At 31.9% G+C, this 12,621-nt stretch overlaps 1 protein-coding gene across 1 annotated transcript; it reads right to left on the bottom strand.

Annotated features, from left to right (window-relative positions):
- Positions 1 to 5,928: 5,928 nt before the first annotated feature.
- Positions 5,929 to 11,763, bottom strand: LOC108327391 (ABC transporter C family member 3). Its single transcript, XM_017561099.1, has 10 exons — positions 9,421 to 11,763; positions 9,159 to 9,245; positions 8,423 to 9,073; positions 8,117 to 8,281; positions 7,669 to 7,963; positions 7,363 to 7,577; positions 6,835 to 7,140; positions 6,650 to 6,713; positions 6,295 to 6,534; positions 5,929 to 6,213 (listed from the first exon to the last, which is right to left on the bottom strand). Exons 1-10 carry the CDS (start codon positions 11,761 to 11,763, stop codon positions 6,089 to 6,091), a joined length of 4,491 nt encoding a protein of 1,496 aa, XP_017416588.1. The 3' UTR covers positions 5,929 to 6,088.
- Positions 11,764 to 12,621: the final 858 nt, after the last annotated feature.

The following is a 12,621-nucleotide window of genomic DNA, read 5'->3' as shown; positions in this document are numbered from 1 at the left end:
ATAATGTATATTTTATATATAATATTCAGTTTTTGTTCATATTATTTCATTGTATGTTTGGTTAATAAAACTAATTTTATATAATCTCATTTTATTACAATAAAAAACTAAAAAGAAAAATTGTACATGTTTTTGGCGGTTTTGGCCCGGTTAACTTTTGTGGTTCTTCTAGCCCTGATAAGTAATTATCGGTGGTTTTTTGAAAAATCTCTAGTATTAGCGGGAGTTTTCTCAAAACCGCCGGTATTAGTGGGGATTATGAGAAAACTGCCGGGATTAGCGGGGGCCTTTGGAAAACCGCCGGGATTAGCGGGGTTTTACGAAAATCGTTGGTATTAGCGGGGGTTTTTAGAAAACCGTCAGTAATTAATTCGCGACGCAGCTTTTTCTTGGGATTTTTGTAACCGCGGGTAACATACTTTTCAGGGGTTAAAATCGTCAGAAATGACAAAAATAACCCCGGATAAAAATCTAAACTTTTGTACTGAGTGTTCTGAAAATATATTAATTTTGATATTTTAAAATATATTAAATTTTTTTATTGCATTAAACTCTATATTTTAAAAGTACAACAAATGAATAACACTAAAATCCCAACTAATAATAAAAATTCCGGACCAATTGGTTCGTGTATTATTTTAATTTGGAACAAACTATTTCAACATTACAGGAAATGTTTAAATTCTAAGGAATAATAAATAAATAAATTCTAAGAAATTAAAAAAATAAGAGAAAAGTCAGCCCCGTATACTAACAATACATATGTCTTCATCAATTAGTTATTTATTGTATATATATAATAACAAATCTAAAATTAAAAACTAATCCCAAAACCAATTTAACTACATTTATAATTTATAAATAACTTAATCATATGTTTAATAAAAATAACAAAATATATTATTTATCTAGTTTATTGGGAAAGCATGCAGTTGAGAAAAAAATAATATAGAGACAAAATTTATAACTATTTAAATAATATAGGCATTACATTGACTTTAATTCAGTTAAAAAAATATAGAAACCAACTTGATTGAAAAAAAGTTATAAAAACTAAATTCATTATTAAACATTTTATTAGAATGTATAGGGTTACTTTCTAGGTTGTGTTAAATGAGACTTAATCATCAAAATAAATTAAATTCTAAACGATAGGGACCAAATAATAATGATCTAAATAATATTTTAAAATAGTGTAATATGAAATTTCTATAATCACAAATCTAAGACATTTTATATAAGTAAAAATAACTCATTATGATGCGTATTCTGACATCATAATTACATATAACATAGAAAATACATTTTTTCTTTGACACGAAAACTTGTTATAGTAAATTTGACTTATTATATTAGGTTGTAGTGCACTTGTTACAATAAATTCAACTGACATAAATTGATAGTATGACCAATATTGAACTATTTCCAACTTACTATTGTAACACCCGTTAATGTTTGCTGAAAATTTAAAATCCAATACCATTGCAGAAAATTTGAAGTAAAAAAACCTTAATTTCTTTAACACCATGATAAAAACTTATTCCATAAACTTCCAAATATTCATTCAAAATCATTACATTAAAATAACATAAAATTTTCATAAAAAAAAACTATAAAAAATCTCAAGCACTCTCTACTAATCAGTTAGAACATTTATAAGAAAATCTGCTCTCGTATAACAACACAGGTTATATGATTAAAAATACAAGAAAACATTAGGGGAGGGGGAGGTAAATAGTGTTTTTGAAACTTTTCACAAATGGCATCGTATAGTTTTTCAAAAGATTAATAAGCAAAGAATAAGTTTAGACGATAGTCTTTTAAAAAGAGTTTTAGGAAAATGTTTGAAAAAGCAAAGCAAAACATTGATTTTATACTAGTTCACTCAACCTGAGCTACGTTTAATAACTCTTAAGGGGTTCTACTAATCTTTAAAAAGATTATACGAGTTTTACTTCTCTAGGTTTACAATAAGTATTCTCACCATTCATAGTTCACATAGTCAACACGACTAGTTCGAGTTTAACCACTCCTGATTTACAAATATTCTAACCACTTTTGTTCCAACCCTAGGCAGGTCTTCATTGTTTAACTCAATTGAGCTAAATACCAAATATTTTAATTCTTTTCAAAATTTATAAATAAATAGTGTTATGAGTGAAGGTACAAATTGACAACTCTCAAAGAGAGAATATAAACAATACAAAGAATTCTAAGATTTGTTAAGGTTTTTCTCTTTTAGAAAAAAATATTCAACTTAAAACGATATATGAGTACAATAAATTTATTTAAACATTCACGAAATCACTATATTATATTTTTTATCTTCAACCTGTTTTCATGTACTAGTTAAATATGAAATTGTTTTCTTATATTTAAGTAAAATATGTTTAAATTAACTTGATTTGTCACCATAATGGATATGTAAAAAATTGACAAAAAAAATTTGTTTTCAAATTAATTAATTTAGTTTGAAAATGTGATTTGATAATATAAACTCAACTTAAGTTCACAAAATTAAAACAATATTACGGATTGAAATAATAATTAGGCAGTTCATATATTTATAGAATAACTTATGTTCATATGAAAGCCATTAACTCAATAAGAAATTCATGGTATAAAAAGAAAAAGATAAATTTATATATTTTTAATTTAGTTTTTGATAAAAGAAATTGTTATATTGATAATTTAGAAGACCAGTGTTTATGGTTAATAAGGTCGTTAATTTATTCTTTTACCTTTAATTCATTAAATACGTCATTGTTTCTCTTTCTATTTATTTATTTATTTTGTATACCAACTCATTCTTCAATCATCTTTTCATCTCTAATTCATCAATCAATTCTTCCTTTTTTTTCCTAATTTTCTCCATTTCAACGTAAAACTTACATTTTAAAACCAACGAATTCGAAAAAATTTGAAAAGATGATGATCAAGAAGTTGATGGATGAGTAAGAGACATAAACCTACCTTAATCATGTTGTCATTTCTAACTCATTAATCAATTTCTATTCCTAATTTCCTTCATTTTTATCATTCAACTCACTTTTCAAAACTGAAAAATTAAAAAAAAAAATTGAAAAGAGAAAGAACAATGAGTTGAATGTTTGAGACGAAAAAATGAACATAATTGTCTTTTTGTCTCTAACTAATCAATCATTTCTTTTATTTTTTTTTAATTTTTTCTATTTCACCGGACTCATTTTTCGAAACAAACCAATTGGAGGAAATTGATAAGAGAAAAAAAAGCATGATGAAGTTAATTGATAAGTTAGAAACAAAAAAAATTCCTTCGTCCTCTTCTTAATTTCCTTTATTTTATTGGTCAACTTATTTTTCAAATGACAAATTAAAAAAAATTGGAGAGAAGAAATAGAAAATTGACATGAGTTAGAAATGAAGAAACAAATCTAAGTTTTTTCACCTCCATATGATCCATAAATTTCTTCATTCTCTTCCTAATTTCTCCCATGGTCAACTCACTATTGGAAACTAACATATTAGAGAAAATTGAAGAGAGAGTAAGAATTTGATTTATGGACCGAGGACAAAATCAGACTAATAGTATATAATAACAAAAAATTTGAGTAGAGTTTGAATTAAAAATAAAGTTAACTAAAGTTCTTCATTACTAGATCCCACAACATCTTTGCACCGTTGTAGTTCTTCCACGACTCTTTCACAATCATTATCGCCATATTAAAGAGCTCCTCAAACAGCTTTGGCAATATCTCATTCACAGGCTCTTCAAGTGCAGTCTTGAACTTCTCTAGAAGTTCAGTTGAAGTAGTCAATGAAGTAGTCAATGACTCTGTAACCTTCTCTATAACAATATCAAACACCTTGGATGCCACAGAACTTAACAACTTAAACACAAGTTGAAAGATAAACTCAAAGCATGCCTTGATACACTCTGAAAATATCTGGAAAATTCCAAGTGTGCCTTCGCTAGATCCTTTTAGACTTTGGAGTAACAACCCGAAAATGAAAGCAATTGTATTGAAAATCAAACACGTTAAAAGACTCCATAACGTTACCACAACAAATGTAACTGTTTGTAGAAGAAGAACCAACATTAGAACAAAATGAACTCAGTATAGAAAGCTCAAACTAAGATCAATGTGCAATTATATATCACAAAATTGAAAGTGACTTTGAAGGTTTCAAATTTCTTTAGTAATTTATTTAGCTAAGTAAACTCTCGAAGCTCATTGGCTAGAGTAGTTTCAACGAACAAGCTAAGAGACTAGTTCTTGCTTTCCCATACATTTATCTTATTAGAAACTTGCAAGGAAACACTTAAATTTATAGTATAAAATAAGAAGCATTGTATGACAACAAAACTTTCTTGTTCGTCACTTCAGAAAGTTGTGATGCTTTGAAGCCATTTGCTTACATATGTACATTACTGATGAAAATGTTTTGTTATTGGAAATATGACCAATGCAAAACAATCCAGGAATCTCAGTATTAAATAATTTCGTAGTAGTTGGCTTCTAGAGCGGGTAGGTTTCGTGTGGTGTTCATGTACTTATTAACATGAGATTGAAAAATTATAAATTAAAAGATGCATTTTGAATGAAATTTTTTTAAGTTGAAATGAAAATTGGATTGGACCTGTTGTTTTCGATTAAAAACTTGTAAGTCAGTTAGGTATTCATTTCATATATGTATTTAGAGTCAACAATTACTTTCTTCTTGAAATTTTAAAAATTATATTTGGATAAACTTATTTAAAATATGGTAAAAAAATGAAATATTGGCAAAAAATTTAAACTATTTTATATATTACGTTTTTTCAAAAGTGAATTTTAATTTATAGTTAAACTATTTTACCTTAAAAAACATTTCATTTCTTTTATTTAAATAAGACCTAGTTAATTGCATTTCACTAGTCTTTTATTTAAATAAGACCTAGTTAATGCTTTTCACTAGTTTAAAATACTCACTTGATGGTTACATAATATGGTTGTGACCTAATTAAAACTTCCTTTAATAACTATTAATGACAAGGCTCAATTATTTAGGTATATGATTCATTATATTGTTTTTTTGGAATCAAGTGAGTCTTTATATTGTTTAAACAGAGATTCCTTAATTGAAATCACCAATATCATAGTTAGGACTTGACATGTGAGATCAAACTCTTTTCTCCCTCTCCAACTCCTTCTATCTGATAATACAATCCCACAAAGATCACCTTGCTTAAATCCAAGATCACATATATAATATTTTCATTTTTGTTTTCTGTATTGTCAGATATATAGACACACGAACCCAATTATAACTTCTGACTTCATTAGCAGGATTTGCAGAAGATGATACTAACATAAGAATCGTGTAAAATATATAGGAACTTAATTGAGTTACAAGAAAGATATAATGATCAAATTACTAATTTAACATTTTATTAGACTCACATAATTTCCTTCTAAACAATATTAATCATAATTTAATATTAATTCTATTTAACAAATATTAAAATTAAATTAAAATTAAGTAAAAAAATTAAAATAAATTAAAAAATAAATATAAAAATCAAATTACTAATTTAACCTAGTTTAAAAGAAAATTGTGGACTTCTACCATTCACAAAAAACTTGTGGATTAATAATACAGGGATTGATTCTTGTTGGCATTCACATAATGCCATATTCCAAACAATTTTTGGGCGTCATAGACATTTTGCTAAGGGTTAAAATCAAGATCTTCAATTGTTACCAATATATCATCATCTCTTTTGCATTAAAGTCCACAAATATATCATCTCACACTTCATTGCCACTATCAAAGATTAAGCAAATATCATCATCATCATCTTCTTCATCGTTGTAATCATGTCAAACATGTATGCAAAGAGAACACCATGACCTCAAACATATGTGAGTGGCGGAAAATAACAGCAGAAGCATGGAAGAGAAGATCTTTTGAGTCATTCTCTGATACCTTTCAAAATTTTAGAACCAAAAAGTCTCTAATTTTTTTAAATCCGTGTGGACCTATAACTGATTAAAATAATATTTGTACTGCCTCAATTCATTTTTCTTAAACAAAATCTCCAAATCCATGTATGTGTAAGCTGAAATCAATTATCCATGGATTTCTCAAAATTGGTGTTGGACCGCATGGTATACTCTGCAACAAGTTGTGCAAAAGAGGAGGACTTGTTCTCCAGCAAAGTTGTTGGGGTGTCATACTCCTCAATAAGTCCTGCAATAATGTCTAACCACATCAGACAACAAAAACCAAATGAATATCAAAGTTCTATGAAGAATGACATCATTTCCTGACCTTGACTAAGAAGCAGAACCATGTCACTGTCAATAACAGAAGTTATTCTATGTGCAATGGTAATGACTGTAGAGTTAGAGAAATGTTGCCTAAGAGTCTGCTGAATCAAATTATCAGTAGCTGTATCTACTGACGCAGTGGCTTCATCAAGCACCAAAACCTTGCTTTTCTTCAGAAGCACCCTGCCAAGGCATACCAACTGCCTCTGACCCATACTCCAATTCTCACCATTCTCTGTAACTACAGCATCAACTTCCATATCAGAAATAACTTCAAAATTTCTTCCTAAATACTTATATAAGTATAAAATAAGTATTTATGGAAAACTTAGGCTGATCAAGGCTTAAAGACAAACCTGTGGAGTCGAGCTTCCCTTCTTTCTTTCTAACTTCATCTCCAAGTTGGCACTTATCCAGGGCCTATTCAAAGGAATGTAAATCAATGATGAACGCAATACAAATTTGAATAACAAGTAGAACTATAATCTTTTGGAGAGAACTTAGTGTGTCTATATCTGTTCATAGATATAAACCAACCCACCTCCCAAATTTGTTCATCAGTGTACTCTTCCAGAGGGTCTAGATTATTTCTCACAGTTCCTTCAAACATTGTTGGATCCTGAGGAATAATGCTTAGTTTAGACCTCAAATCATGAAGTCCAATTGAAGAGATGTTGATGTTGTCAATCATGATCTGACCACAGGTAGGCTCAACAATTCTGAAAAGTGTTTGAATAAGGGTAGATTTACCACTTCCTGTTCTCCCAACAATGCCAGTTTTTAATCCTCCACCAAACTTACACGTTATTCCACGCAACACAAGTGGAAGATGTGGAGCATAACGAACCTGCATCATGGGCAGCACATCATTGCCAACATAGGAAATATATCATGTACAAGTGATGCTATTGCTCTGAAATATGTTGCCACAAGTTTTCAGTATCATAAATTAACAACTAATCATTCAGGAAAAGAAAACCTTAGCATGAGTTTTATAAATCAATTGACAGAAAAATGAAAGAAAACAATAGTACAAAACTATAAACATACAAATAGTAGCTGAAACTACCTGCAAATCTTGTATATCAACCTCGCCATATGATGGCCAAGAAGGGTTGGGTCGATCTTCTTCTACAACAAGGGGAGGCTCACTAGGAATACACGTATATTGAAGCATTCTTTCTACTGATATAATTTTGTTCTCTATGTAGCACAAATTCCACATCACCCAAGCTTGTATCGTGTTCAAATTAAGTCCATATGTGACAACTAAACCAGCAATGCCTTCAACAAAAGTTGTAAGAAAGGGAAATAATTATGTTCAATTCCATATTAGATTTTGACTTGTAACAGTACAAGATTGGAGTTTACATACCTGGATCTATGATTCCCGGTGGAATAGATATTAAGACTAACAAGGAAAAGGCAAAGGTGATTGCAGACAGCATATCTAAGCGGAAGCGCAACCATTCTATGGCACCACTAACACTGAACTTTGGCCGAGTATACCCATCAGTGAGTTTCATATTTGTCTCTCTAAATCTTGATTGCTGGTCATAGCTTCTGATGGTTGAAGTACCAGAAATTGTCTCAGCCAAGTGTTGAATGACTGGGGCTTTGCAGACTCCAATTAAACGTGATAGTTCTCGAGCTGATGGTACATAGTATTGCTGCAGAATTATAAGTTTATTAGATGTTAGCCATGATGGTATCATACAAAATTGAATAATGAAGTCAATTTTTCAAAATACATTTGGTACATATTCTGTGTGTGAAGACATTATTTGTCACCTTATTACCAAAGAACACGATCCAATTAGTACCTGATACCATATGCCGACTGCTATTACAGGTATAAAGACAATGAAAACCTGCCATGCAACCTGAGACATCACTGTTATAATTCCCAGAAGCTGGATCACAGAGAAGGCAAGTGAGGCCATTTGATAAGGAATGACTGTATCCACTGCACTTTGGTCAGTTGAAGCCTAAAAGAGAAAAACATGAAAGAGAAGTGACGAAGTATTCTATAGTCTTTAGTTCTTCAAAAACAACAAACTAACTAAGGAAAAACACAACAATAATCTCTAAAACACACAGGGACAAAACTTCAAAGAATGTAAACATACTCTGCTAAGTACTCGACCACTTGGAGTGGAATCAAAAAATGACATTGGAGCACGGAAAATGCAGAAGTGCATTTTATTGAAGAGTATAGTAGCTGTCTTATAACCTGTTGTGACTAGAAGCATTGCTCTGACAAGGACACAGAAAGAACTTCCAATAGCAAAACCAACATAGACTCCTATAAGAGTCATTTCTTCAACACGTGGTTGCACATGTGTTGAGATGGGAGTGGCCCAAGCCATCCAATAATTACTTCCTATTTGAAGAGCTTGAAAAAGAATCTGAGCCAACAATATGAAAGGTACCATAGCTCCACCATATGCGGTTGTGATATAGTTCCAATAGACTGAAAACCCAACTTTACCTTTCTCCCTTTCTTCTTCTTGAACAAGCTGACCTTGTGGTTCACTTTTGTTGTGTGTTTCCTCATTTTGCAAATCTTTGCTTGCTTTTTTTTCTTTAAAATCATGTGTGCCAGAGACACTTTCTTCTTGTTTTAAGCTACTTATTTCATTAGATGTTGTCACTCCATCCAATGAATCTAGAGTGGATAGAGCTTTTTTGTGCGCACCAACAAGTTCCATAAAATCACTTCCACTTTTAAGCAGATCAGTATACTTTCCAGATTGAGTAATTCTCCCATCTTTCATGACCTAACAACAAAAAGATAACATGATGGAATTAAAAAAAAAAATCTCTTTTTACATTATTGACAATAAAATTACCTCAAATGCTCACCAATATAAGGTCAGCGGCAGGTAAGAACTCCACTTGATGAGTGACATAAACCACTGTTTTTGAACATAAATGACCCAGCAAGCATTCCTGTCGTACACAAAAAAATGCACTCACTGGAAATTAATAATTCTAGCTTCGTGCTTTGGGAAGAACTGCACTTAAAAAGAGTTAAACCAAGGACTATTTGCATTTCATAGTGTGCAAGTAAAATGTCATAGCTCAATTATATTGCACATAATAACAAATGATGAAACCATGATACCTTAAACAGGTGAGAGCCTGTGTGAGCATCCACAGCACTAAAAGGATCATCAAATATATATATATCAGCATCTTGGTACAGAGCATGTGCAATTTGAATTCTTTGTTTCTGTCCACCACTCAAATTTATTCCACGTTCTCCTATAATTGTCTGATCACCAAAAGAAAAAATCTCCAGGTCCTTCTTCAGGGAACAAGCTTCAAGTACCTTCTCATACCTTTCCCTATCCATGTGTTTACCAAACAAAATATTATGCTCTATGGTGCCGCTTTGTATCCATGGAGACTGAGCAACATAAGCCTTTGCTCCGCAAACCATAAGATTGCCTGATATCTTAGGTACTTCTCCCAATACGCAAGAAAGTAAACTAGATTTTCCTGATCCAATAGCACCACAAACAGAAACCCTCATCCCAAGAAAAACTTTAAAGTTTATATTTTTCAATGTCGGGTTAGGGGAAGATAAATCCCAAGAGAAGTTTCCATCAATTACTTCAATTGCTGTATTAGAACTTCCCTGAGGAAGCTTCTCCACAACATCACACGGCAAGTCATCAAGCCGAAGGAATGATGAAATCCTATCAAGAGAAACTTTAGTTTGTGCTATCATAGAAATTGTATCAGGAAGGCTAAAAATGACTTCTTGAAGAATCCGGAATGTTGCAAGTGCAGATAACATCTTCCCTGCTTCAAGGGGTATCCCTAAAAACATACAAGTGCCGAAAGTAACGACAGATATAAATGTGGGTGCACCCCAAAACACAAATGTGGTCATGGCTGAGGTATAAACAAAGCTTTTTAACCAGCCTTCCTCAGTTTTCCTGAGCTCAGTTATTTTTGATAGAAACTTCATTTCCCAACCTTGTAGTTTGAGGATCCTCATGTTCCTCAAAATCTCGGATGTGGCCTTCATTCTAATATCTTTTGACTCCATTAACTTATTTTGAAACTTCTCTTGCAATGACCCCAAGGGAACATTTGCCAACATAACAACAATGGTTGTAACGAGAGTAGCAAAGGAAGCAATGCCAAGGCTTTTATACAAAATCAACAAGGCCAATGAGACTTGCAGCGCCACCATCCACAAATCATGCATGTACCAACTGAAGACACCAATTCTTTCAGCATCAACAGTCATGAGATTGATTATTTCCCCAGAAGTCTGGCCCTGCTTTGATTGACTAGAAAGTGTGAGAACCTTATTGTAGATCATCGCAACAAGCAGTGCTCGAATTCGAAGTCCAATCTGCTGAAACCTAAAATATAATTGCCTTTTAGAGAGGCACTCCACAATTTTTGCAAAGAAAAAGGCAGAAACCAAAATATAACCCTGGTTTTGTCGTTGTCCATCAAGGTACTGAACAAAATCATCAATAAGGTAAGGACCAACATAAGAAGCCACGGTGCCTAACAATGCAAGAAAAGCTGTGAACAGAATTTCCTTCCAAGCTGACATTACTAAACTCTTCGCCAGCTTAAACGTGGTGAGACTGTTAATAGCATTTGCACCATAATCAGCCTCAAGTTTATCTCTGAAACTAGGAAAAGCACCAGCCACACTGTTTCTGATGTCTAGCTGAGGAACATCCTCAAGGTCCAAGGTCTTCTTGTAGCCAGAAGCCACAAGAGAACCCACCCAAGAGAAAGTGAGAATGCTAAAAACTCCAGCATGTGAGTAAGGAGTAACATTGTCCGCATCCTGGGTCTCTTTTGCATCATCATTCAAAAGAGGCTCCTCAATACCGTTGACATGACCATTTTTTTTCACAAAGTACCCGACGTAACCAAACAAAAAGCCCGCACAGTTGGACACAACATCATAAACCAATGACTGAGTTGGTATCTCGGTCACATGAACAATATCCACCACGAAAGAATAACAAGAAAAAACTAGATACAAGGTGCACCAAACTCTGAAGATGAATGAAAACCTGAACCTTATTTCACCAGAACCAAAAAAGAAGTACCCTTTGTGCAACGAAAGGGAAACAACACCCCAAGCAAGTGTTTTGAGAGCCAAATCCAAAAGGGTCATAGATTTTTGTTCTGACCACCCACTTGCATACCAGTAGAAGTAATTGAGGAAACAGAGAACGAAACTGAAAGCTGAAACACCAAGGGAACAAAACACGGTCGTTTTGAAGAGGGTCTCACTCTCGTTGGATTGCTCTTCCTCGATAGAGCCTTCTTCTCTGGTTCCTGGAGTGAATGTCATTTTGTTCCAAAGCCATGACAGCAAAGCTGATAGCAACAAGAGACCGTGGAGGGAGGCAGATAAGACGTTAAGGAAAACGGGTTTGAGGAGAAGAGGATGCATGAGGAAATGAACAACGTTGTAGTTCATGCAGTCACGATGTACTATGAAAATGGAAAAAAATTGCAAAAAACAAAATGGAGTGAATATGAAATTGAAAAAGTAGAAAGTTTATGCAGAGAAGTGAAGTAAAAAAAGAACACTGAGAGATAGAGAAAGGGAGAGAGACAGAGAAAAAGAGTCAAAGGTGAGACGAGAATCCTTGGAAGTAGGAGAACAATGAAGAGGAAGGAAGAAAGAACAGTATATGTAGAACTAACAGATTCTGTTATACTGTTTCACTCCTGGTTGTTTCTAAGATATTTGTTTTCTTATTAATTAAAATTATAAAATCATAATTATAATAAAAAGAGAAAGATTTATTACTAACATGTGAAATATAAAAAATTTTAATCAACGAATAACAACTTGTCAAAAAATAATTTCATCCTCTCTTTCTATATAAATTAAAATAAATGTTTCAGAAACTATTTATTAAAAGAGTTTTCTAATTTATTATTCTTAATCTACTTTTTTAGTTAAATTTTAATATTTTAAAAGTAATTATCAATTCTCTGTATATAGATTAGAATATTGAGCACAATGATATAACCTAACATAATGTGATATTCCACAATTTTTAAGCTTTTACTTTATAATCTTATTTAATTTGCTATGAATATTAACATATTTCTTATTATCTTTACTTAAGTTTTGAACATACGATACGTTAAACTACCATATTTATATGCAAGACAAAAATGTTATTTTATCATTAAAAAGAGTTTTCTTGATGCTTCAAATTTTTTAGATGGTATGGTATTTCACTTCTTTCAAACAAAATTTCTCTACTATTTATCCGCATATTTTAATTAAAAAATACAATACTAATTTGTTATTTCAATTAAT

This window comes from Vigna angularis, chromosome 2 (genome assembly GCF_016808095.1).
Source record: "Vigna angularis cultivar LongXiaoDou No.4 chromosome 2, ASM1680809v1, whole genome shotgun sequence".
NCBI classification, from domain to species: domain Eukaryota; kingdom Viridiplantae; phylum Streptophyta; class Magnoliopsida; order Fabales; family Fabaceae; genus Vigna; species Vigna angularis.
The sequence above is the reverse complement of the archived record's forward strand: the minus strand, read 5'-3'. Positions and strand labels throughout refer to the sequence as shown.

Coding starts and splice junctions, on each gene's coding strand:
- LOC108327391 (XM_017561099.1), bottom strand. CDS start 11,763: ATGAACTACAACGTTGTTCATTTCCTCATGCATCCTCTTCTCCTCAAA. Junction 8,282..8,422: donor GTGGTCGAGTACTTAGCAGA/GTATGTTTACAT, acceptor TTTCTCTTTTAG/GCTTCAACTGACCAAAGTGC. Junction 6,214..6,294: donor GGTTCTGCTTCTTAGTCAAG/GTCAGGAAATGA, acceptor ACATTATTGCAG/GACTTATTGAGGAGTATGAC.